The sequence below is a fragment of the Sesamum indicum genome, linkage group LG3, assembly GCF_026168435.1.
Source record: "Sesamum indicum cultivar Baizhima isolate 11 linkage group LG3, ASM2616843v1, whole genome shotgun sequence".
NCBI lineage: Eukaryota > Viridiplantae > Streptophyta > Magnoliopsida > Lamiales > Pedaliaceae > Sesamum > Sesamum indicum.
The window spans coordinates 4,236,445-4,262,453 of NC_142659.1; the positions used below are offsets into that span (position 1 = coordinate 4,236,445).

Sequence of the window (26,009 nt, forward strand, 5' to 3'; positions counted from 1 at the left end):
TTCTAAAACACGGAGAGTTTTATGCATTTTATTCTATTTTTTTTTAAATATGATAAAATGAAAGAAAACACCACAGCCTTTTTTTCCAAAAAAAAAAAAAAAAACTTTCAAGAACGAAATCACAATACTATTCAAAAGCATGAGAAACTATTGATGATTTTAACGTAATACAAATATAATGTTGAATGCTAATGAAATTCTTATTTAAGTGTTGACTGTAATATTATAAGGCTCCGTTTACTTTGAGGATTAAATTAAATAAGTGATAGAATTGTCTTTTACTAAATGAATGAGTAAACTGGAAGGGGGGGAGGGTAGACGAATGGGGCTGATGGGATGGAAGAAAACTAGGGGAAGGGGTGGGGTTGCATGCAAGAAAGAAGGCACCTGCGGAAAGAAGATAGTGGGCGGCGAGCGGAAGAAAAGAGGAGGGGGTGTTGTGGGGGGAAGAAGACAATGATGAGATGGTTGGGGCGGTAGGACGGGCGGGGAAGAAGGCAAGGGGTTTGGGGGAAAAGAATACAAAGGTAATCACGTGATTCGCTATGTGAAACTTTGGATGGAAATTTTATCATCTTAAATCATATTCGCTAGGGGGTAATATGTATGATATCTTAAACAATCTTAATTAGTATTGTGTTTACTAGCAATTTAGCCAGCCCATTATAGACGTGTTGGGCCGGTTATTAACCTTGTTATTTGACAAACTATCAACCATTTTGTCCTAGTCTAATAAACACACACTATAAATATTCTTGCAAATAACCACATGATAATGAAAATCAGTAAATAAATTACAAATCAGTCACTTATGAACTATCCTTATTTAATAACTCAACCAACATATATAAATGGTTTTGAGTTACAACACCTTACTTTTCTTGATTGGGCCACTTATACAATCCGATCTATGAAAGTATATATAGACAAAAGTTTTTTTCTTTTTTATTAATTATTAAAAATATTTACATAGTAAAAAAAAAGATCAAACAAACAATGAACTAATTGGTTATTTGCCCATACTTTAATTTTTTTTTTCTTTTATATGGTGAATGCCAAAGAAGAAAGGAACTCCCTCCAAAAATTAATTCAAGGGTAAATTGCAAAAATACACCTTGTATTTTTCGAAAGTTGCAAAAAATCTTCATTGTGTTTGGATTTGTATTTTAGTTGTTTTGTTTTGTGTTTTGAAAATAGAGAGAGAAAAATAGAGATAAGTAAGTTTATGTTTGGCTTCGGTTTTGGGCCATCTCTGAGATAACCCAAAATCGATTTAATGTTTGGCCTTAAGCATTTTACTCATTTTTTCTTATTTTTAGGTATTTTGTAATAGTGGTGGGGGACAAACTATAGAATTTCTCTCTCTTCATTTACAAACTGCAGAATTTCTCTTTGTTCATCTTTCTCTCTCTTCATTTACAAACTAAAGAATTTCTCTCTCTTCATTTACATAAAAAATTTTGAAGGATGCATTAGACGGTTGATATACATGTTAAATGTATAATATCTTCTCTGGTGAGGTTTGTATTTGATTTTTAAATACAAATACATTTTATTTTAACCACTTAATATTTTGTCGTAATATTTTCTACATCATTGGAATAATTAAAAATTTTAAAAAATACAAAATAATATAACAATTCTATGCGGTTAATTCATATATTACATTATTTGAATAATGTATTTAAATTTATCACATCGAACAGAACGTCTAACAAAAAATATTGTTAATCCATTACTACAGTGCATTTATTTATTTATAAAAGTGTATTTACATAAATTAATTTTTTTACATTTCCATACATATATAATTAGAAAATAATATTTATTTTAATCCACTCACAACTAAATAAATTATATACATTTTTATACATATATATAAATATATATAAAAGAGACATGATTTGACAATGAACAATACTTTTTGTCTCCCCACTACCCAAAATCAAATATACTATACTTATTTTATATTATCTCCAAAAACAAATCCAAACATACACACTATCTCTAACTTATTTTTATTTATCTTTGTTTCTCTCTCTCTATCTCCACAAAATATCCAAAAACAAATTAAAAACAAAACAAAACATTATGTAAGTGTGCATTGAAAATAGATGATATGTTTGGATTTGTATTTTGGGGTAATTTAAAATATTTTAAATAAGTGGTGTAGGTTTGATGTTGGGATTTGGGAGACAAAAATTACTATTCATTGTCAAATAATATATTTTTATACATAAATATGTATATATATAAATATTTTATGTTTAATGTTGTATTTTAAGGAGACAAAAATTACTGTTTATTATCAAATCATATCTGTTTTATATTATGTTTATATATATATTATATATAGAAAGTTGAAAAACAGAAAAACACGTAGATAAGGTGTAAAAACACAAAAATAAATATTGAGTGTATTTCATCTTGTCTCGAAAAAAATGAAGATAGGAATCCAAACACAGCCCTTGTATTTGGCTAAACACTCCCTCATCGTACAGATTCATAAAAAAAAATCCTACTCTATCAATTTGTTAACGGAGAGTGGGCTTCAGATGCGCACCTGTGAGTGTGAAAGCTTTTTCTTGTATTTGAATTTGTATTTTAAGTGTTTTGTTTTGTGTTTTGAAAATAGGGATAAGTAAGTGTGTGTTAAAGATAGATGATATGTTTGAATTTGTGTTTTGGGGTAATTTAAAATATTTTAAAATAAGTAGTGTATGATTGATGTTGGGATTTGAGAGACAAATCATATATTTTTATATATAAATATGTATATATATAAATATTTTATGTTGTATTTTTTGGAGACAAAAATTACTGTTTATTGTCAAATCATATCTCTTTTTTATATTATGTATATATTTATTATATATATATAGAAAGTTAAAAAATAGAAAAACATGCAGATGATGTATAAAAATATAAAAATAAAACATTGAGTGTGTTTTATCTTATCTCGAAAAATACAAAAACACGAATTCAAATACAGCCTTTGTGTTTTCCTACCACTTATGACATGCGAAAATATCAAAATTGCTTCTTGCTTCTAATATAAATAAAAAAAATGCCATTTAACATCAATAATTGCAATTTGACTATAAATAAAAAAAATTATAAAATTTAAAATTTTATTATAAATTCTTAAAAAAAAGGTTAAAGTTTCAAAAATTATATATTATATAAATGAAAAATGATATTTGAATTCCAAATAAAACTTTGAATAATATTTATTAATTTTTAAATTATTAAAAATAATATGTTACTTTTTAAAACTATTTTTGTCAAAACCGCCCGCCACGGCGAAAGTCATATCTGAGCGACAGCATCTCCTCCACTTGGGAACGACGACATCACCCAAATTTATTGGCCCCCATCTCCTCTATTGAGAAACGGCGACGTTCCCTAGATTTGTGGGAGACGTCGGCACTGCCCAAATTAGAAGGTGTCGCCCTTCTACTTCTCTCGGCAATGACTTTTTGTTGCCCAAAACATTGCACATCGGCATTGACTGCTATTACGTACATCTATATATATTATATTTGTGTATTATATATTTGCTATTATATAAGGATATATTATATATTCACTATTGTTATTTTATGTATTTATTATAAATGTATATAGTTTAATATGGACATTTGATCTTAACGGAGTTATGATCCAATGATGTTATTATTCATCATTATTTATTCTATATATTTAAAAGCTTAAAATTTGGACCATTTAATTCTTAAAATTTAAAAATAAATTGCTGTATATAGTTGATCACATCCAACAGTTGTTATTAATCTGATATAAATCTAACAATTATGAGAAGTAAGCAAATAAGAGTCATTAGCTAAAAAGGTTAACGGTATTAGAGTCATTCAACGGATAGGTCCGAATGCGAAATATTTTAGAAAATACGAGATAGTGTTTATCCTATTCTCATATTAGAGGTTATTTTTATTTTTTTTATTTGCCTTTTAGTGAAAACACCATTTTTTTTAGGCATTTTACCCTAACTAAAACTTATTAGTGTGTGTGTGTGTGTGTGTGTGTGTGTGTGTTTTTTTAAATTAAATTAAAATCATATATTGACAATATTGTTGAAACTTATTTGCGCTCAAAAATATTACCCTAACCCTTGTTTGGCTAAAGAACTCGCCAGATTCTGTCGCTCGTTTCTTTGGGAAGAAAAACGAAAAAACAGAAAAATCACGCACCCAGACCCACCTTCTCTATCGCCTCCCCGATTAACGGGCGCCCGCCCTTCTCTTTTTTCTTGTCATTCATTGGTTTCATTGTGTTTTCCGTTGTACGCTAATTGAAGAAAGCTATAAATTATAGGCAATAAGGTCAGTTCTTTCCCTTGTTTGGGAAAAAATCTACTCCATATTTAATATACCTGCATGTGCCCTCAGGTCATGTTTGAATATTCAACTGAAGTAAGTATCAGAATTTGAGAAAGGAAGCCCAAGTTTGAGCAATTCGAATTGATGTATGATAATGGAGAGACAATGGTTTCTTGATATGTTTAGAGTAATGGGTTCTTTTTGTTATGCTTTCTGACGCAACTTATCCTTTTGTTTTGTCAGTTAATGCGTGTTCAAGGGAAAATGTGATTGAGTTATGCTTTTTATGCTAGTCTATTGGCAAAGATTCCAGCTTTTCTTGTTATTTGATTACTTTGTTTTTATGGCTGTAAACAGTTTTGCTGCTTCGGCTTCTGGCTTTCATGTTTGGCTGATCAAATTGCTTGAGTGGCTAACAATGCTTCAATTGGACCTTTATTTGTGGGTTTTGTTTTCGAGTTAAGATGTGAGAGTAATTTGCATTAAAACTTTAAGGCTTTAATTTGTTGTGTTACCAAACACCTGCAGTATATTGCAGTTTGTAGTTCCTTTTAGTGGCAGACTTATGCATTCCTTTAGAGTTATCATGTTAAGCATGCTTGCTAGTTCAACTTTGGTTTAGAAAGCTAATGAAAATGATGCTAATAGCTAGTTTAGAAGTATGTTCGTAATATTTGTAGCCTATTTATGGAAGAGCTTTTCCCGTTTAAAGTTGGTATAATTCATTAAATGAGGAAATTGAATAAAAAAGAGATTTGTTCTCTTAATTTGATTACCAACCTGAAAGAGAGAGAACTGAGGCATTTGAGATTGCTATTCAATTTGCATGAAACAAGTAATACTAAGTGAACTTTGCTTTTGTAACAGGTCTATACTTCACAGTTTATAAGTTATGTATGCAAGGAGAATAAAGTATAAAAACCAGAGATGGAATTATGTGGTTCGACAAGGCAAATATTCCTGTAGCTCTAACTGCCGTGATTATTCTGTTGGACAACGGTTGAGCCCCGCACCAAGAGCTAGTAGTTTGATTGAGAGATATTTGTCGAATTCTTCAGTGTTATTAGGTATTGCTCCTGAACGAAGGTCCACAAGATTGTATTGGAGGTCGGACAATAGTTGGAGAAATTGTTTGCTAAGACCTTATAGTTCCGAAGGTGATGGAAGGAATGCAAGCGAGGATAAGCGTGCTCTTACCAAAGATGTGGCTGATTGTGATAAGGAAAAGATTCCCAGGGAAAGTACAACTGACAGTGCAAGACATTCTGATGCACATGCTCGACTTGGAGAGCAAGATCAAATGGAGTGGCTCAAAAATGAAAAGCTTGCTATAGAGAGTAAAAAGAAGGAGTCCCCTTTTCTAAGTCGACGAGAAAGATTTAGAAATGAGTTTTTGCGAAGGGTTGTTCCATGGGAAAAAATAACTGTGTCATGGGATAATTTTCCTTATTATCTCCAGTACGTGCTATCCAAGATTTGTCTTTTCTTCTCTTGCATCTGATATTTACTTCTTTGGGCTGAACATCATTATTCTGCAGCGATCACACTAAAAAGCTTTTGGTGGAATGTGCGGCCTCCCATTTGAAACATAAGAAGTTTACCACTGATTATGGAGGACGTTTGACTTCTTCAAGTGGGAGAATTCTGCTTCAGAGCATTCCAGGTCAGAGTTTGACTATCCTACTCAGCATACACTTTTGGCACAACTATCTTAATTGAATAAATACAGCCTTTTGGTTTCCTTTCAATTAAAATGAATACTTGGTTTGAAGGTACGGAGTTATACCGGGAAAGATTGGTCAGGGCACTTGCTCGGGATTTACAAGTTCCAGTAATGGTGCTTGATGGCAATATTTTAGCTCCTTATGTAAGTTGGAATGCATTTCCCTTCATATGGTGTGTGCCCCTCATCAGTCAAAGAGTACAGAATTCTTATTTGGCGTAGAGAGAAAATTAAACTTTTGAAGCAAAATAATTCTAAAAACATCTTCCTCTTGTTATAAGAAAGGTCAAGATAAGAATAAGTGTTACTCTTCTATTCAGATTTCATAAGAAATTGTTGCTTTGCACTTCTGCTTTGATTTTTCAGGATTTTAATGAAGATGAAAGTGAATCAGATGAGGAAAATGCTGAAACATCAGAGTCAGAAGTTGAGGATGAAAATGATGCAAGTAATGAGGAAGATTATACAAGTGGTGGTGAGGCAAGAACTGATGGTAGTGATGATGAAGTTGATATCCATGCCTCGGCTGAAGCTCTGAGAAAGCTAATCCCTTACAACATTGAAGAGTTCGAGAAGGTAACATTTTTGTGAAGTTTCAACAGTTGTTACTCCTAGCACATAAGGTGAATAAAAGAAGGAAATAAGTACACAACATTGTTCATGTTTCACCCTGGGCATCATTCTTTACAACTTAATGAGTTGTTCTACACATACCTCATACACAAATGACACACTTTCTGCGAGACATTTTCTGGACATTTATCAACTTTATCACATCATACTGTATAAGAATTGAAAGTTAAATCTCTTGATTACCTGAAGTAGTTGGAACTAAGTTTTCTTTGGCAATCAAGACATTTGCAAGGGTTATTCTCTTTAGAGGGTTATGAGAGGTACTATAATGAGCTATGAATTAGATCTGTATTTTAGTGGTTCATATCTTTGTCTAGCAGAGTGTTTCTGGAGAATCCGAAACCTCCTCTACATCTTCAACATCGGAAAGTGGGGAGCCTTCTGATAAAGCTAACCGTCCACTGAAGAAAGGTACCACATTTTCTAGTGCTGTGCTAAATGTAAAATTTTATCTTAAATTGTGGTAAGTTTATATTTCTTTTTATGATATGCTTCATATGAGTTAATACTACCAATGTCTTAAAAGATTTTAAATGTATAATTCTGCCTGCGTACATCTTTATTTTGGACTTCTGCAATTCTACACAGAAGATTATGCGTGTGCAGATCAGTTTCCTCTTAATTACTTAATTGAAGATGAGCAGAAAGGTGCTTGCAGTTTGTCTTTAGCATGTCACTTACTGTCCTCATAACATTAATTATTTTGGCCTCCATAAAATTAAGATACTTTCATCGCTTTGTATCACTATTTCAGAGAGCTGTTTAGAAAACCTGCTATTAGCATAATTTTTTGAAGATTCCTCTTTGTCATCAGGTAAATAATTCCAATTTTGCAACACAACCATGTTCTAGAAATCTGAACTCTTGTGTTGTCACCTCATGAATATGCTTTTTATCAATATTGGGAAAATCTATCCTGAACCATCTCTAGTTGGACTAACTTTACTCATGAGACACGTGATTTTCATTTGCAAGTAATTAGTTTCAACAGCCTGGGCAAGTGGATTCTCACTTGTATGTGATTAGTTAGGATTCACCAACTGGATCTTAAATACGATTTTCCCTATAACTAAAGTTTCATAATGGATCACTTGTTTACTCTTAGGAATGAGTGAATCTTAACCATTCAATTCTTCTTCGCTTAATATATCAAATATGTTTCTGTTGCCAGGAGATCGAGTGAAGTACATTGGACCGTCCGTTTGCATCGAAGCGAATAACAGGTAACTGTCTTTAAATGGCACTTGATATGAAACTTATTCTTATTCTTTGGGGTCTTTTCTCCCAGTGACTGTCAATAGTGGGCGTGCTCCATTCTAAAACATGTAGTCTATTGTATCAGATATCTTGTATTTGATCACTGCCAATTTTGCAAGCACTATGCATTTTTTTTAACCATGAATTACTTGGTTGCTTGCATAGTTTCCCTGCCAATTGATTAGGATTGAATTTCTTTACATGGTATAAATATTTGGGGAAAAGAAATTTTACTCTATGCAAATGTCTGACTCTTGAGGCTTTAGTTTTTTCCTGTTTCTTTTGATTGGATTCTTGATTTGTTTGTTTTGTATGTTCCAATAGGAATTTTGTGTGGTAGAGTATTACAACGTTTGCTGTTCGCATTTACTCTCAGGGACTTCATTATATCCTAGTTCCTTGCTAAGACCCTATTCTCACATTTAGTGAGGTACCAGTAAATTTGTGGTAATTACCTCAAGTTATTGATCCAATGGGTGATATCACCAACGCAAATTCAAATATGGAATTCTGATTGCTTTAGTTGTTCCCATTACCATTGCATTTCGTACTACTTAGGTTTTTACTTGTGGTATTGCTCAGATATTAGCTGCTTCCTCTTGTTTTCGAGCTATTTTTCCATCTCCTTTATTGCTGCTGATAAAGAAGCTCCAGTATAGTGGTTAAGCAGTTTAAGAAACAAGAATCATGTAAATATAAAAAGTTTCTGTGACCATTTCTATGAGAAATAATTAAGCTTTCTGATGGTCAAACTTCCTCTCGACCTGAGAAGAATGTTGTCTAATCCTAGAGTAAATGAAAGAGAAGGTTAGAACAAGCAACTTGATATAGTGGATTGTCAGAGGCCGTACTTAGGAAGCGGAAAACTTTCTTGGGTTTCCTTTGTGAGGATTAGGTGGAGAAGAAACTCTACGGATCATTTCACATGACGCTTAGTCCAGCCTCCTATTATTTTCTTGTATTTTTTTTATCTCGATGAGACATGAGATATCTAATTTATACTTTAAAGAAGTGTGCTCCAGTTTTCCTTGCTGGAATAATTATGGCCTGGGCGCCCAATATACAAAGAATACAGAAGCAGTTGTTACTTAAGCACGTAAGCTATGAGACCTGGTTTTGGCCATAATGATATTGTGAATTTCCTTCATTAAACTATTTTTTCTTTTAATTTTATTCTCTTTCAAATAATATTGGGAATCTCGCATGCGAAGTTAGCCTCCATACAAGCTTCTATCCGGTATGAATACTTAGGATCAACAATTAAGATTTGTGTAACAGGTGACCTTTCTCATACATTTCCATTTTACCTCTAAAATATTAAATGATTCATATCCATACCCGATTAGAGGAAATGTAACAATCAGAAATCTTCATTCACTTCTTTCTTCTCACCCTCTGTGAGTGTGGGTAGGGCCGGGAGTGTTACTAGTTTATATTAAAAACTTCTTCAGGAGAGAACATTGCCCGTGATCTTTGAACTTGTCTGCACCTGATAATTGAAAATCCAATTCATCACAGGATTGTATTGGGGAAGATACCAACACCTGATGGTCCGACAAATGCTTATACTGTTATTCGTGGCAGGTGGGTTGGTAAGTTGTTCAGATGCATGTACAAAAGCTAGTGTTTTGTTTATGCTGTGCTCAGAATTGTAGTCGTCTTTTATTCTCCGAAAAAAGGATTTTAAATTGAATTTCCAGAACAGCATTTTGGTAGACATTAATGATGGTCCCTTGGTGTTCCTAACACTGAGTATATTTTTTCATGTGGTTTGCTTGACGTAGCTGCTTTGGGCAACCTTTCTTTATCGCATTTTTCCTTCTTTTGATTTAGCTAAGTTATCTTGTTGAGTTTTGCTGATGGTTCTCTGAATATCTTCATTTTCTTATCAATTGAGTTATACTCTCTTGTTCTCCATCCGGTGTGCATTTGCCGGTATTTTCTGGATATTTCCTGTATGCTTGCAGTTTCATTTGGATTATGAACTGGTTAATTTTACAAACAATCTCTCTTTTCAGGTCATTGTCTAGTGGTCAACGAGGGGAGGTGTATGAAGTGAATGGCGAACAAGTAGCTGTTATTTTTGATATTGGTGGCAATACAACAGACGAAGTGAAGGATGAGAAAACTGCAGAAAATGCTGCAAAACCGTCGGTTTGTTGGCTTCATGGTAAATATTAGTCACTTATAACCAGAATATTTGGAGTCCACTTTAGTGTAAATAGTGTAACTGGAGGTTATAACGTCGCTTCAGTTGTAGTACAGTATTGGTTACACTACTTTATGATGATTTATCCTAGTACTTAATTTTTTTATGGCCTGCAAAACATTGTACATGATGGTGTGCCACATTCTCAATCCATAAACATATTGACCATAGGCTGCCCTTTCTGTCATCTTCAATTCGCAGTGAAGGATATCGAACATGACCTTGATGCTCAAACTCATGACTGCTATGTTGCAATGGAAGTGCTTTGTGAGGTACTGGTTTCTGATTGAGATGCGATGGGCTTGCAAGTTTTCAGAGTTTGTATGTTTTGTATAACTATAGTTTTCCATGATGATTGCAGGTATTGAAGTCTCAACAACCACTTATCGTCTATTTTCCAGATTCTTCACTGTGGTTATCAAGGGCTGTTTCCAAGTCAAATCGGAAAGAGTTTGTTCGCAAAGTGCAAGAGATGTTCGACCAATTGTCAGGACCTGTAGTGTTGATTTGTGGACAAAACAAAGTGGAAACCGGGTCAAAAGAAAAGGAGAAATTTGTAAGTTTCAGTTCACCAGATTTTACTCTCATTTGGATCTCCTCTGTGCTCAATTTGTACGTCTATTTCTGTAACCAAAAGAGACTGTCATTTGTATCTCCTCTGCGCTTAAAGGGCTTGAAGCTTATATATCTAACTTTTTCTTTTTGTTTCAACAGACAATGATACTTCCAAATTTGGGCCGTCTTGCTAAGTTGGTAATGCTTTCAAGTCTGAAATTCTTTTATGTTCATCCGAAACTTATTCTGTTTTGTACCTTTTATGCGGTCTCTTAGTAAAGTTAACTGCTTGATCTCTTTTATAATAAGGATTCTTATTTATATCAGGCACGTTTGTCTTGATGGTTCTTCTTACAAAGAAATTTCACAATTCTAGATTATGATATCCACAGTTGGGAAACAAGATGTTCCTTCTTTTTTGGGATTTTAGGATTTGCAGAAATATTCTTGTAACTTTCTCCGTGCATACCCTGCTCAAGGACTCATTTAGTGGCTGTTTATGAGCCCCCCAACGCACCACACACATACACACACAAGAAAAGGATAAAATTATCTGTAAGAGTTGACTGTAATTTTCATGTAGCCATAAATTTTTTAGAAGAGCCCAAGGTCAACCTTGCACATCTGAAATAAATCAAGTCCTTTTAGACCTTTGCACTGAAATATATACATATTCAAGTTAGTTACTTTAAAGGAATAATGAGATACAGACAGCAGGAGATTGATATTTAATTTGCATATTCTTTTACATAAGTGTTATAATTTGTAAGTGATTTTCTTTTATCTCTGGGCATCTAGTTGTGATTTGTGATGTAATGAAACTGTTTAGTTTGAAGTATCTTTGTTTGCATTATGGCTTCGTGAAATGTTGTTAGTTTATGTCTTTTGTTTACACTGCAGGAGTCAAGTAATGTCTTGGTTTAGCATAGGCCTGTAATGTTCATGATGTAATGTGAGGTTTTCTATTTTTTCAGCCTCTTCCTTTGAAGAGACTTACCGAGGGATTAAGAGCCAGCAAACGATCTGGAGAGGATGAAATATATAAGCTGTTCACAAATGTGATGTCTATATATCCCCCAAAGGTAATATTTTGGATCTGCCTCATATTTTGGAAACCTAAGGCGTTGCTGCTACTTTTTCTTTGATGAAGGTTCTCTATACATTATATCTGTTATCTGCTAGATGTTTCATGATCTGCATTATCTTGATTAGCCAAAAAATCATGAAAAGAATTTCAACGTTCTTCATTGATCTTTTGATTTATCTCCTTCGGTAATTCTTACTGCAAATAACTTGTCAGATCACTTTTTAAGATACGTGAATATCCCTGGTAACTTTTCCTTAAGAGCATGATTATAAACAGGATGATTTTTGTTACTTGCCTCCAGTCACAATATCAAAAGCTTTGGCATCCTAAAGTAGTTGGGCCATATTAAACATATGCACCTACACTGGTGGAAACATGAAAAAAGGACCATAGTGGTTATTTGTTTATTATTTGTGATTATGAAATAATTTGGAAGAATGAGGAGAGTCGGCAATATTGCTTGATAATTGCAGGAGGAAGATCTTTTGAGGATATTCAATAAACAGATTGAAGAAGATAGGAGGATAGTGATATCTCGAAGCAACTTGACTGAAATTCATAAGGTACATCCACAATTTTGTTGTGGTGTTATGTTGGTTATCAGGCATTTTGCTTTGATTTTTGAACATTTGCCGACAGACTCTTCTTGGTCATATTGTCTGTTTGGCTTGTTGATTTTGTTTGGAGGAATGAATATTTTGAACCATGGACTAATATATAAGCTATTTACTCATTTCAGGTTCTTGAGGAACACGACTTATCATGCATGGACTTGTTGCATGTAAACACTGATGGTGTGATATTGACAAAAGAGAGTAAGTATACTCATTTCCTCAACCATGTTCAGATATACATAAATATGCTAAAACACAACCCCTGTGGCCATTATTCGATCAAGTCACTACCTTTATTTGTTTTCAAATCTTTGTCTTCTCCTGCAGCCGCCAAGTATTGTAAGTTTCTTGTATCAACGGTGATGTGAGGTGTACAAAGTCTTTTCTGGAGTGATATCTCCATCCGCAACCCCCAGCTTTAAGTGGTTGAGTACCTCCAAAATGAAAATCGATAGGATTTGCAGTGCTCTATGCAGACTGAAAGTACTGCCTCTGGAAAATAGCACCTCAATTAATATATAAATGTACAAATACTGGGTGCACAGATAGAGTTAGAATTCAATTGGAATTGCTAGTTTAAAAAATCATTTAATGAATTTTGACCATACTGTATTGATGTTTTACTTTGGTACAAGGAATTTTCAATTTGAATTGGAACTACTATCCAAAACAAACGGCCTTGGTTCTCCACTAACCTCCAGCCACATCCAACTGGAAAGAAATGGGTCCTTGCTGAGAAAAAAAGACACTTGATAAACCAAGGCCTAGTATAAGAAAAAGGTCCAGAATTCCTGCCCAAAATGAATATATAAAGTTTAAATGAAACACTAGATAAAAGTAAATATATATAGATGAGGGGCAATAAATTTTAATGGTAATCCAAAAGACCAGTTTGTGAGTAAGTTCTAGAAATCTGGATTATATAATAGAAGTTTGACCATAAAAATTTAGTTGTTCTTATAAGTAAAATTCAACAAAAACAGGAAATAAATACATTGTGACCAATAATTTATCCTTGTCAGGTCACATGGTCGGCAACTGCACATAGTTTTCTGCTACTGCTATGGCTGTGTTGGATGTATGAGCGGTGGCTGGGGGGGTTTGCGGGTAGGCTGGCTGGGGTATCTTGAACGTGCATATCTGGAGGTGGTGAAGGATGGAACCAGTAAATAACCTTAGTTTTCAGTGAGAATGTATTTCTTTCCATCAGGTTTCACCGAAGTCCAAAGAATTCAAATTATTGGAAATAGCTAACAATTCCTTCTGCCATTTGCCAAGCCAAATTTCAAGATTATAGTTCTACTTCCCAATTCCAATTCCTTGTGCTGAATTCCGAGAAACCAGCATGCTTTCACAATGCCTTTCATTCTGCAGGAAATCACATGTTAGTAGTTTTGACGCTTGGCATTTAGATGGTAGGATAAAGAGTTTTTTGGAAGATTCCCCTACCTGTGTAAGATAAAGTTGACAGTAAGAGCTTAAATGCAGATGGAACTTCGTGGATAGCTGCTCCTACAAATGAAGTAAAAGGACCCCATGCTGACTATGGAAAGGAGTGTATAGACAGTTGTTGGCTTTCGTCTTATCATTTGGAAATGGATTTTGCTAGCGAATATTTTGTTGTACTTGTGACATTATTCTGAACTTGTGGAGACAGCTCGATTTTGCATATTAAGGCATTGATAAATTGGAACATGCCCATTGATAAATGTTAGTTGCATCATATTATGCATTAATACTGATACCAATATAACCAACAAGAAGTTTCCGTTCACTACATGAGCTCAACCTTGAATATGGAAAGATTTAGTTTTTCTTTCTTTCTTTGCATTAAATGTTGCAAGCTGAGATTAAATGATAGACTGTAAATTATGTAGTTTATGTGTTTGGTAGTAATGGAGTTGGTTAAAATATTACAATTCTGCTTTTGTTCATGATTCTAATGACTATGCAATTCCATTTTGTTTGTGGTTACAGAAGCAGAAAAGGTTGTTGGCTGGGCCAAAAGTCATCACCTTTCCTCTTGTCTCCTTCCTTCCGTTAAGGGGGATCGGTTGCAGTTGCCTCGTGATAGGTAATAATTTCTGTTGTTGTGGTTATCTGAGAATAAATGTTTATCTTCTTAAAGTTGATTGCTGTTAATTATAATGTGTAGCCTTGAACTCTCAATTTTGAGGTTAAAGGAGCAGGAAGCAGCATTGAAGAAGCCTTCACAGAATCTGAAGGTTTTTTCTTCTTTTATTATTATATGAAACACCATTCACACCTTTTCTGGTTGTGCTGAAGAAAAACTTGTTGCAGAATCTTGCTAAGGATGAGTATGAGAGCAACTTTGTTTCGGCAGTAGTTCCTCCAGGGGAGATTGGTGTAAAATTTGATGATGTTGGTGCCCTTGAAGATGTGAAGAAGGCATTGAATGAACTTGTGATTCTCCCGATGCGGAGGCCTGAGCTGTTCTCCAGTGGAAATTTGTTGCGGGTAACTTATCGTTACACATACTATGGCCAATTTTCATTTTATTGCCCTTGCAAATTGTAAAGCCGCCCTTTTCTTGTCAGCCTTGCAAAGGCATATTACTTTTTGGTCCCCCCGGAACTGGAAAAACCCTTCTTGCTAAAGCGCTTGCAACTGAGGCTGGGGCTAGTTTCATCAGCATTACTGGTTCAACACTGACATCTAAGGTAAGTGAAATTCCGCCCCTAGACATTTCTAATGTTGCAGAGTTCTATTTTCTGCAGTTTGAGTTGGACCTGCTCATGAAGAAAGATTAGCTGATGTTAGTTCATTTGTGTGGTCATAATGCATTGGGCCTCTATCTCTAATAATTAATTTGACTTCTACTGGTGTACGTGTGTTATGGCAAAGGCTTTCCTAGAAGTGCTTCTGGGTTACCCGTCCTAATGTCAAATTGTCTAAAATACCACCAGCTACTATACTAATTATTGCTGTTGGCAACCAATCTGGAGATCAATAATCTGGATCTATGGATGTTAATTGGGACTAGGCCCATAGTGACAGTGAGTGTTTTGGACTATGATTTCTTTTGTGCATTTGCAATCGACAGAATTTTCTCAATGGTTCAACGTTTAGTGCAAATGAGTACCGCCCTATTGCTTAGGTGATAGGGTATTGTATTTGCTTTCAAAATAAATCCTTTCTTTTGAATAGAAAAGATTGAAATTTGCGTAGTGAGATATGTAAAAAAAGGAGGTTGAAATAAGATCAGGAAATAAAGTTGCTATATCCTCCAGTATCACGGGGCCTGGACAAACTATTGAATGGAACAAAAGCTTGGTAGATGTTGGTGAGACATCCCTTAAGACTGAGTGACTTTGACTCTAGGATTGATGCTTAAAAATTTGCCAGTCTGCTGTGTGGTGTAATTTTTTTCCTGAATTTAAAAAATTTTGTAAGGTGATATTTTTTAGACTCTATTCATTTAGATTTCCTCCTTTAAGTCTTAATACAATACAGTACAGAAAAGTGAAATAGAAAAAAGTTATGGACCATTGCGCACACTGGCGAGAAATTTGAGTAGCATAGATCAAATCAATGCATGTGGTTAAGCTAAGAGAAAGCAGGTTGCATGTGGTTAAGGCAAGAGAAAGCAGGTTGATTTATATAATACAGGTAGTCCTTGTTTTCAGTTTTATGTGTTGGGAAGGTTGCATTGGTATGTGCGGTGCTGGTAGAGAATAGAACACGAAGCTTGTTGAACTGGTTAAGTATGTACCTTTTCAAATAGAAATTATGATTTCCACCAAATTCACAGTAGCACATGCCACAAGATACCTTGCCATATTGGCATTTGTAATGTGTCCATCAGATATCTATCTTTGACTCATGTACATTTGGTTCTGTGCAAAATATTGCCCCTGAGAGATTTTTGACACGCCTGAGAGGTTTTTGACACTGAAAGTACAGCACAAGTTACATACTCATGTTGTTGGATTGTTTCGACATTCGGACACATGCACATGAAAAAGTTAAAAAAAAAAAACAATGAATAAAGTTACTCGTGAAAGGGGATTCTCTATGGACTGGTTCATGAAAATAAGTTGCTAACTCAGATTTGTGTCTATAGTTTTGGATTGTTTAGCATCCAGCATATTTATGTTGTTATGATTTGCTCATTTATTGTAACTTTAGCAGACTAAAGGCAAGTTGTGTATTAGCCATGAAAAATCAGAAATGGGGTTGATATAAGAACAAATTCTTATTCTCAAAGCTTCCATCATTGGGTTCTTATAACATTGTTAATGTTTCTCTTTTGCTTCTCATGCAGTGGTTTGGGGATGCTGAAAAACTTACTAGAGCACTCTTCTCCTTTGCTAGCAAGTTGGCTCCTGTAATTATTTTTGTTGATGAGGTGAGACCTCCTCCGTCATTTGTGCCCCCGATAGTTTATAGTAATTATTACACAGAGCAATATGCATGAGCTTCACCGAGGCTCAATGGACTTTTGCAAGTGACAAAGTCTAATATATTTCATCCTTTTTGTGTCGCATGAGGTGACAGTCCCCTTTTTGCTTTGTTAATATTTTTTCCTGTGTGCCATGCCTGTGAGTGCAGGTTGACAGCTTGCTTGGTGCTCGTGGCGGTGCTTTTGAGCACGAGGCAACTAGACGAATGCGGAACGAGTTTATGTCAGCTTGGGACGGCTTGAGGTCGAAAGACAGTCAGAGAATCCTTATCCTTGGTGCTACAAATAGACCGTTTGACCTTGATGATGCTGTCATTCGCCGCTTACCTAGAAGGTAAATTCTTTGGAAGTTGCAAGTCCATATTGTACCATTTCTGCTTTTCCAAATGTTCATTAAATCTTTGCGAGCTCATGCAACAAATTGAAATGTTTGAACTGCCACTCTGAGAATATGTTTGGTCGCTTTTAGGATTTACGTGGACCTCCCAGATGCTGAGAATCGTCTGAAAATTCTCAAGATAATACTAGCTCGAGAAAATCTGGAATCTGGATTTCCTTTTGAACAACTGGCAAATGCTACTGAAGGTTATTCAGGGAGTGATCTAAAGGTGATGCATCGAATTCCTTATGTGGAAATAGATCAATTGCTACTCATGTCTAAACTTTCTTTACATTTTTATCTCTGCAGAACCTTTGCATTGCTGCAGCATATAGACCTGTCCAAGAATTGCTAGAAAAAGAAAGCAAGGTGAACACTATGACAATCCTTTGATAATTCTAGTTTCAACATCTACCAACTAGGATAGGAAGGTCGGGAAAATTGAATGAAGTTTGAGGAGTTTTCTTTCAGAAAAAAAGGAGGGGGGTGGGGGGGAGGTGCAAGGATCTTTTCTTCCCTCTCCTAAAAAAACATGGCTTGAATTGTTACATTTTCCTCCCATATATCATGATATCTTTCTTCTTAGCATGTCTTTCGGCTATCTCCTTACAGGGCGACAAACATGATGGGCTTCCAGTTTTGAGACCACTCAAGTTGGAAGATTTTACTCATTCTAAAGCCAAGGTATAGCAAGAGAATATGATTCTAAAACTCCCCTCCCCCTCTTGTGTCTCTCTTAGGCCGAAGGAAATCAAAATTAATATCACACTGTTTCCTCAATGGCTCCGTTGATTTTTCACAAAAATATGCAGGTGGGGCCATCAGTAGCATATGATGCAGCCAGCATGAACGAGCTGAGAAAATGGAATGATCAATATGGTGAAGGTGGAAGCCGCAGAAAATCACCATTTGGCTTTTGACATCAACAATCAACTGAATACTTCAACGTTTTTTTGTTTCCAATAGATAGTCGAAAACTGCAGAAAGCTGTATCCATGAGGTGAACTTCTAGCCTTTTTTTCTCTCAATGTGTGAGACACGGAGAGAGACAGAGACCCTCCTATACATCACTTCATTTCGTAGGTTTCCTATAGGCGTAGACGCAGAGAAAGAACAAGGCTAATTTGCCTTTGTATATTTAGTAATTTTAACTCAGTAAATCTTGCTTTCTTGTAAATGATCTTAATGGTCCTATTTTAGCTGCAGTTACCAGTTATTCCCAGGGTAGAAGAAGTTCTCTCGCCATACTTACCATGACCTATCGCTAGCAGTCGGTTGTTATTCGACTACGAATTTAGTTGTTTTTCTTACCGTTGACAGACACTGGTCGATATATATCGGAATTTAGTAATTTTTTGTACAACAGAATGATGCTATACTGAAGAAAATTTGGGCTACCGGTTATATGTGCATCAAGGTCATTAAATCATTGTAGTCTAAGTAAGAATATATATACAAATTATCCCGCAATTGAATTTATGATATTTTCACTGTTTATATGTTTTTCTACCATATAATTCGTATAGATTCATTGGTATCGAGTTTCATATATGCATCAAATACGTCAGTCATATGTAAGTTTGTTTTAAAAAATATATATATATTTTATGAATATTCCTAATGTGTACCTGAAAAGTATTTAGGAGTAGTGAATCATGTTTGAATATTCTTTGAGATGTACGTTTGATGCTGACATGCAGCCCAATCTTAGTCACCACCCAAGTCAAAGTGTTCTTTGGCATTTTTCTGTGGACTTTTGATTTTTATCTTAATATTTTCTTATAATTATGGTTGAGTACTCTAAGGTGAGGAAATTTAACGTTTGCAAACGCTTATTTTAAATATTTATCAGCTTATCATTGAAAATAAGTTGAAAAAAGTGTTTTATTTCACAGTTTTTGTTTTTTTAAATTATTTAAATTAAATTAATTTAAGTTAACAGTTATGAATATTTTTTTTATTAATTTTTGCAGCTTATAGTAAAATTATAGATAATAAGCTATTTTTTTTTCAAATATTTCAATTTCAGGTGTTTTTTTTAATTTTTTTAAATATTCTAAAATTTTACTAACGGTTGACCGAAAAACTAATAAAAAATAGATTTATTTAGTGATATACTTATACTTCTATGACCATATTCTTCGAATCTTTCAAAATTAAATGGATGATATTTTTTTCTAATATTTTTGCTCCATAAAATTCGAGATTGCAAGAAATATAGTGTGAGGAGTCTTTTTTTTTTAATGGTATTGTAAAAGATCTTATTTGTTGTGATAAATTATGAATTAATTGTTCATATATTATTTATTGAGAATATTATTTTTACGTTGACTAAAAAAATCTCGATCCCATGTATTTTGATGAGAATATTATTTTTACATCGACTAATTTGATGAGGAAATATAATACAAATTATCGTAATGACACATTGAGAATTTTTTACAACAAATATATTTGGATTTATTACATTTAAAAATAATTAAATAAGAAAAATGAAAAAATAAATAGCCCATGACCGTAATAAAAACTTAATCTTTTATGACAAAAAGAAGACTCTCGTGGCCGCCGTTGTTTTCGGTCCGAACCGGCGAGTCCCATTTCTAGCCTTTGTCCGGACAAAACATTCCAACGAAACCCCATAAAACTTTTGAAAATTACACATTCACCCCATCCTCACTCTTTAGATCTCACCTTCAAGAAACTCTCAGCTCCAAACTCCCAAGTAACAGTCACAGCCCATCACAGACGTTTGCTCCACCATCCCCAAGAATCCAACTGAATGGCCGCTTCGCGCAGGAAAGGCAAGTTCCTGTTTGTATTAAGTGTGTGTTTGCTGTTTTCCGATTCGTTTTATTCCCCATGTTTTTCGTGCCTTAATGTTCTTGCATCAGACATAGACCCATCTCCGAATTCGAACTCAGTAATCGAAACAGACAGTAGAAATGGCAATAATTTTAAGGAAAAATCACTTGACAAAGAAAGCGAGAATCCCGATGTTGTTTTGCTGAAAAAACAGCAGTTTCAATTGGAAAAGCTTGAAGAGTTAGTTAAAAATCTGACCCAGCTTGTTGATAAGTTGGAATCCCGGTTTACTGGGGCTCTGGAGAAAGTAAATACGTTGCCTTTATCGTCATCCCATGATGAAACAAGGGATGCTGAGAGAAGAAGAGAAGAGCCGAGGACTCCTAGTGAAGAAGGGGAGGAGCAGGAGCATGGAAAGGGGGTGAAGGGAGGAGCAGGAAGAGGGGGAGGGGAGGGGCCGGTGTTAGTGAAAAAGTACAATACATTTTGGTCGGAGAGGTTTCAGTTTGTGTCAGCAGTGAAGTTGAGATCCAGCCCGACTTGCTTTAATGTGTTGCCATATAGGGATTTTGAGGGTTTCAGTAAATATTTCGCGGTTGGGGATGATACTGGTAAGTTGTATGTGTTTTTGAGGAGTGGGGATGTTGCACTGGAATTTGACACATTCTTGGAGTCGGAGGGATGGTCGCCCGTTACTGCTATGGTGTCTTACTTGTCGGTTTACAAGAATGAGAGCATAATCATCACTGGACATGAAAATGGCATTGTTTTGATGCTCCGGGTTTGGGAGACGTTAACTGGTGACGAATGGAGTTCGCTCCACGTGGAGAGAGTCAGGAAATTTGATATGCCCGAGTCTGGGGGTTCACAGATTAACATATTAGAAGTGCACCATGTTGGTAGGAAACGATATATTTTGGCAACCGATGCTGGTGGTAAAATTGTTGTTTTCAGGGAGAATGGGACAGTATATGGGACAGTTACTCCCAGTCGACCGCCGATTGCTTTCTTGAAGCAAAGGCTTTTGTTTCTGACGGAGACTGGAGCAGGGTCTTTGGATTTGAGGACGATGAAACTGAGGGAGTCTGAATGTGAAGGGTTTAACAGTTCTTCTGCGAAGAATTATGTTTTTGATGCCACGGACCGATCAAAGGCGTATGGATTCACATTAGAAGGTGAGTTGATCCAAACATTGTTGTTAGGGGATATAATGAATTTCAAGTGTCGGGTTCGATCAAAGAGGAAGCTGGATATTGACAAACCTATGGCTTTACATGCAATCAAAGGTTATCTGCTGATTGCTAACAGGGAGAAGGTCGTTGTGTACAATGTATCATCTCAGCATTATGTTAGGTCTGGTGGTGTCAGGCTTGTGTTCTCTGCCGGCCTTGATGAGATTATAGCATCTTTTTTACATCAGCAAGCGTCTGATGTAGAGGATGAGAAGAGAATGCAAACACCTTTAATTGCGAGCGACTACGAGAAGCTAGTTATTGTTAGTCTTGGGAACGGCTATGTGGCAATGTATCGGTCCAAGCTTCCGGTTTTTAAGAATGAGTTCAACAGCATCTTGTGGACGAGTCCGGTTCTGTTTTTCATTCTTTTCCTCTTTGGAGCATGGCATTTTTTCGCTAATAAGAAGGAAGTTCTTACTTCTTGGGGTCCTGATGACCCATTCAGTTCTGCATCCGTCACAGGTGGAGCACCACTGGGTTCTGGCAGCGGCGACAGGTCTTTTACTGATACTTCAAGAACGTCTGATATTATGGACCTAAGAGGCAGTGGTTTGAGAGGTCCTTCTAGGTATGTCTCTCCACCAAGATTTCCTGGTGGCACAGCCAATTCTTATAGGCCAGGACCCGATGCGGACTCTAGACCTGCTCCTGTTGACCCCCGATTTAGAGCAACTTCAGAGTTGAAATTTAGGGGGTCCAATGTTGAGTCTGCGGGCGTCCCCAAGAGAAGGGAAAGCCTTTTCGGAAATAGTCAAGTTGTTGATGATAGCAATTAACGCGTGCATGTTGCATGTTGTACTCTAATCACTATGTTTACCTGTCAACTAGGTTCTAGCTAGTTGATTTTGTAACATTATAGCGAAAAACAAATAATCAAGAAATCCAAAGCAGTTGTCATAGAACACGTTGAGGTTCTGATTTTGTTACAAAATGCAGTAACGGGTTCTCACATAAAATGGTTTTGCTTCTGTCTGTTAATACATGCTTAAAACAACAAAGAAGTTAGCTCATCAGTTAAAAGCTCGACTGCTATATTGAGGTTGCGAATGGTCGAATCTCCTGTGACGGTCGCTGATGGAGGGAGCCGTCATATGAGGTAAGAAGCAATAAAACTTTCTTCCAATGATTCTTTGAGAAAATCTTAAGCTTTTTGCCTCTTTATTGAAAGAATCTATTCGATTCACAGCGATGTTATACAATGCCACATGTAATAATTGTATATTGGACTGGAGATGTTGCACATCAGTAATGATATTACTTGATATCTAATGTCTGTTTCCGGAATATAGGTAAACTGATGACCCCAATAGACCTCACTTGTTCGGAGTATTTCAACTTGTTGCTAATCGGTTGGTGACTGTCGTGAAAATCCGTTGCATGGTATTGATGTCGTTGATGTGTAACTGTGTGCATGGTATCAATGTCGTTGACGGGTGCATGATTATTCCTTTCCTCATCTGTTTCGTGGTTGCATTGATCCAGTTGAGGCGACATGTTTGTCCTTTTACGAGCTTGGTTTGATTTCCTTGATTATAATTGGTCAGTCGCTCTCTCTCTCTCTCTCTATATATATATATGTGTGTGTGTGTGTGTGTTTCGTTTTCTTTTAGGGTTGACGAGATTGACTTTCATTAACACCGACAGAAGTAGTTACGGACACGGATGTAGTTAGGATCTTCTGTCAGCAGTTTCATGTTTAATCTTGTTTTTCACTGTACCATGAAAGACAAGTGTGCGAAAAATTTCCTTAAATAAACACTTGCCATACGAATGATACATCGAGATCCATAGCTAAAACGGAATAGGAGATGAAATACGAGATTTCAACAAAAGACTCCAGGTGCATGCGAAACCTCTTAGACATCAGGACTAGGGCCTAGCCCCTGGCCCCCTAACTATAAAATCCGGGCCCCATCGTTAGCAAGATGGGGCCATAATCTTTTGACTGAACGCCGATCTTATCTAAAAGTATAAGTTGTTAATATAACGAAGAGTTATTAATCTCGTTATTATTTTTTCTTTTTTTAATTTATTTTTTATAGTATGATTTTAGTGAGATTCTAATTCAAGACTTTGGTGTTCTTTCTACTCATAAATAGGTCTACTAAGCTTGGCTCTCATAATAATATGAATGATTAAGTTATTGTTTGGTTTGTGTTTTTATTTTCAGTTTTTTAATTTTTAAAACAATAATTAAAGTGAAAGTATGTACTCATTTTTATTGAAAATATATTAATTTGACACCACAACTCAATATAAAATACAAACTCATTAACTAATCCAAACACATTCACATATTACAAAAATCCATACAAAATTTAAAATACATATTTTCGACTGAGAATGAAAATACAAACAAACAGGCTATCGCGAGAGTTTGGACCCTAGTTGGGCTTATTCAATCTTACAAACTTTTGTTCTCATTGGCCCATTAGTTTAGACTTGGGTTGGTTGGGATTGGGTTGGGCCCGATTCCAATTTCGAACACACAACCTTAAAAAACTAACTGATATTGTGTTTGAATCGACAGATTCGATGGTAAAAATTTCAAAATTTTTAATTACGAATTATTTAGATTTGTTCAGATAAATTCATATTAAATTTTTTTCAGATATTTCAACTGATATTTTGAATTATATTTTATAGAATATTGATGAAATTCATATTCTTTTGTTCATAGGAAGTAATCTGGACTTGTTATTTCAAGTGCAAATCATTTCATTCAAATGTAGTATGAGAGATTAATACATATAATGTAATACATATATATATAGTTCAAGATCATATGGAAATGCACCTTCATTTCTCTGTGTTATGGTTGACTTAGATTATTTTGAGGGGTTGTGAAACCCTAATATTCTATGCATGTTCTAATTATAACACAATAATTAGATTTTGATTTAATGTTCGAAATGATGGTCCCATTACTTCATAAGATGGGACTGTGAGTTTGAATCTCGTCAAAGTTTAAATAAAATATTATTCATAATTTGGTAGTATGATCTCCGGGTGTAAACGTGCATCGCATTATATCTTTAATCGGGTGTGTAGTGTACTCGTTGTAGGTGCGTTATTATATTTTCAATAACTAATAATACGTGCTAATTTAGGGCTCCTTTACTTTGAATGATGTGATCATGGGTGGACAGATTAAAGTGCGATAAAATTTGGGATAAGTACGGAAACGGTAGAGGTAATTTACGGTTATATGGATGGATTTATTTGGTTGACTAATTTACGATACTATTTACTGTTGACTTTTGTAACCAATTTGGGAAATGTCCAAATTAGTCTAGAATAAGACAAGTAGTTATGATTAAACCGTAATGTTAGGTTTTCAAGCTCGATAGTATTTCAAATAGATTTGGACGTTCGACTTGATTTGACTTTTTGACAGCCTTAATTATCAAGACTGCGTTTGACTAACTAAAAACTGATGAACGAATCAAATACAGATCTCTCAAGACGGAAATTCGGACCTCAAACGCAAACAAACAAGTCACTGAATCTTGATCACACCATCTACTGTAATCAGAGCAACAAACAGGCGACAAGGAAACAGACAGCCGGTGGGGTTGTACCACGCGCATCACGACATGGACCCCATCACAAATCGTTTCCCTTAATATTGATTCGGGTTCACAATGAAGCCTTCTTTGAATAGTAATATTGAGATCTCAAAATTGTTAATCAAGAAATGTTATGAATCCACATCGATTTTTATAATTGATTCTGACATTCGATGCGATCGTATCTCGTTTCGTCAGGTATTATCTACTTTAATTTTATATGAGTATCACGTTTTTACTTCAAAAAGACATCTCGTTAGGAAGAAGGCTTTAGAATATATGCGCCACTTAAGCTTCTTGTGTGCAATCGATATGGGATGCGTGCCTGCATCGACGATAATCTTTATTTGTCATTTATTATCTTTAAATTAGGATAAATTATAACGACCTGCATAATCTCTCGTTGTTTGAAAAATTACCAATACCAGAAAATATAATCTTTGAATGGAGGTTTGGAGTTATCATCTTTGCCCTTATTATATTTTTTTTTTAAAAAAATTGACATTTTTAAAAATCATAAAGAAAAATTATTCACTTGGTGGATGAAAAACTTTAAAAATTCATACAAAAAATTGTTCACTTGTAATAAGTAAAATTATAATTAATAATTTATGAGAACATTTTGATCAGTTCACACAGAAAATAGATAAAAACTTAATGAAAACTAAGGGACTCAGCTAGTTGTTGGACCGCTGTTAAAATCAAGAGTTTTAATAATTTTTTAAAAAATAAAAAATATTTATAATTATGTTAAATTTTAGAGAAGCTAATTATAATTTACCTTTAAATATATATTTTGATATGAAATTATTAATATAATTAATAGTTTGTAGGGTATGTATTTATTTTTAGTATCCCAATGTGTCGGATGATGTAAGTAATGGATTTTATAAACAAAAAAGAAGAAAAACAAAATCATGAGAAGTTGCAAGTGGAGAGTAGAAAAGCGTGGCGGTAGTGAAAATGGAGTGGAAATACTAAAATTGGAGGGTGCGTGGATAAAAGGATTCGGTCGGCCGACCCTCATAGATCCGTCAATGGCTTGGAAGAATATTGGAATATATGTTGGGTGTCTGTTTCTGTATTTGGTCGCCCGCACTCACCCCACTACCCTTTTACTTCATTCCCGCATGCGTTTTCTCTCTCTCTCCCTCTCTCCCTCCCTCTCTCTCTCACACACACACTA

At 35.0% G+C, this 26,009-nt stretch overlaps 2 protein-coding genes across 5 annotated transcripts; both read left to right on the plus strand.

Moving 5' to 3' along the window:
* The first annotated feature begins 4,109 nt into the window (after positions 1 to 4,109).
* On the plus strand, positions 4,110 to 18,433 carry LOC105157217 (uncharacterized). 4 transcript variants are annotated; one of them, XM_011073559.3, is made up of 25 exons: positions 4,110 to 4,340; positions 5,205 to 5,795; positions 5,876 to 6,000; positions 6,110 to 6,204; positions 6,427 to 6,636; positions 7,014 to 7,104; positions 7,865 to 7,916; positions 9,469 to 9,534; positions 9,969 to 10,120; positions 10,361 to 10,431; positions 10,521 to 10,715; positions 10,874 to 10,912; positions 11,689 to 11,796; positions 12,275 to 12,364; positions 12,541 to 12,616; positions 14,393 to 14,489; positions 14,571 to 14,640; positions 14,717 to 14,893; positions 14,974 to 15,096; positions 16,701 to 16,784; positions 16,988 to 17,172; positions 17,308 to 17,446; positions 17,527 to 17,586; positions 17,830 to 17,901; positions 18,030 to 18,433. In XM_011073559.3, exons 2-25 carry the CDS (start codon positions 5,230 to 5,232, stop codon positions 18,135 to 18,137), a joined length of 3,051 nt encoding a protein of 1,016 aa, XP_011071861.1. In that variant the 5' UTR covers positions 4,110 to 4,340; positions 5,205 to 5,229; the 3' UTR covers positions 18,138 to 18,433. The 4 variants fall into 4 exon arrangements, with proteins under 4 accessions (XP_011071861.1, XP_011071863.1, XP_011071862.1 ...); XM_011073560.3 differs by lacking the exon at positions 4,110 to 4,340 and adding an exon at positions 4,408 to 4,430; XM_020692678.2 differs by lacking the exon at positions 4,110 to 4,340 and adding an exon at positions 4,695 to 4,803.
* A 1,402-nt stretch (positions 18,434 to 19,835) lies between these two features.
* On the plus strand, positions 19,836 to 22,156 carry LOC105157218 (putative membrane protein At1g75140). The gene has a single exon (XM_020692696.2). The coding sequence runs from the start codon at positions 19,997 to 19,999 to the stop codon at positions 22,028 to 22,030; it is 2,034 nt and encodes a 677-aa protein (XP_020548355.1). The 5' UTR covers positions 19,836 to 19,996; the 3' UTR covers positions 22,031 to 22,156.
* Positions 22,157 to 26,009: the final 3,853 nt, after the last annotated feature.

What these genes read in the sequence shown, in the direction of transcription:
- LOC105157218 (XM_020692696.2), top strand. Translation starts at nt 19,997, where the DNA reads ATGGCCGCTTCGCGCAGGAAAGGCAAGTTCCTGTTTGTATTAAGTGTG.
- LOC105157217 (XM_011073559.3), top strand. Translation starts at nt 5,230, where the DNA reads ATGTATGCAAGGAGAATAAAGTATAAAAACCAGAGATGGAATTATGTG. An exon ending in GCAATATTTTAGCTCCTTAT is followed by an intron (nt 6,205 to 6,426) that starts GTAAGTTGGAAT and finishes TTGATTTTTCAG; the next exon opens with GATTTTAATGAAGATGAAAG. An exon ending in TGTCTATATATCCCCCAAAG is followed by an intron (nt 11,797 to 12,274) that starts GTAATATTTTGG and finishes TGATAATTGCAG; the next exon opens with GAGGAAGATCTTTTGAGGAT.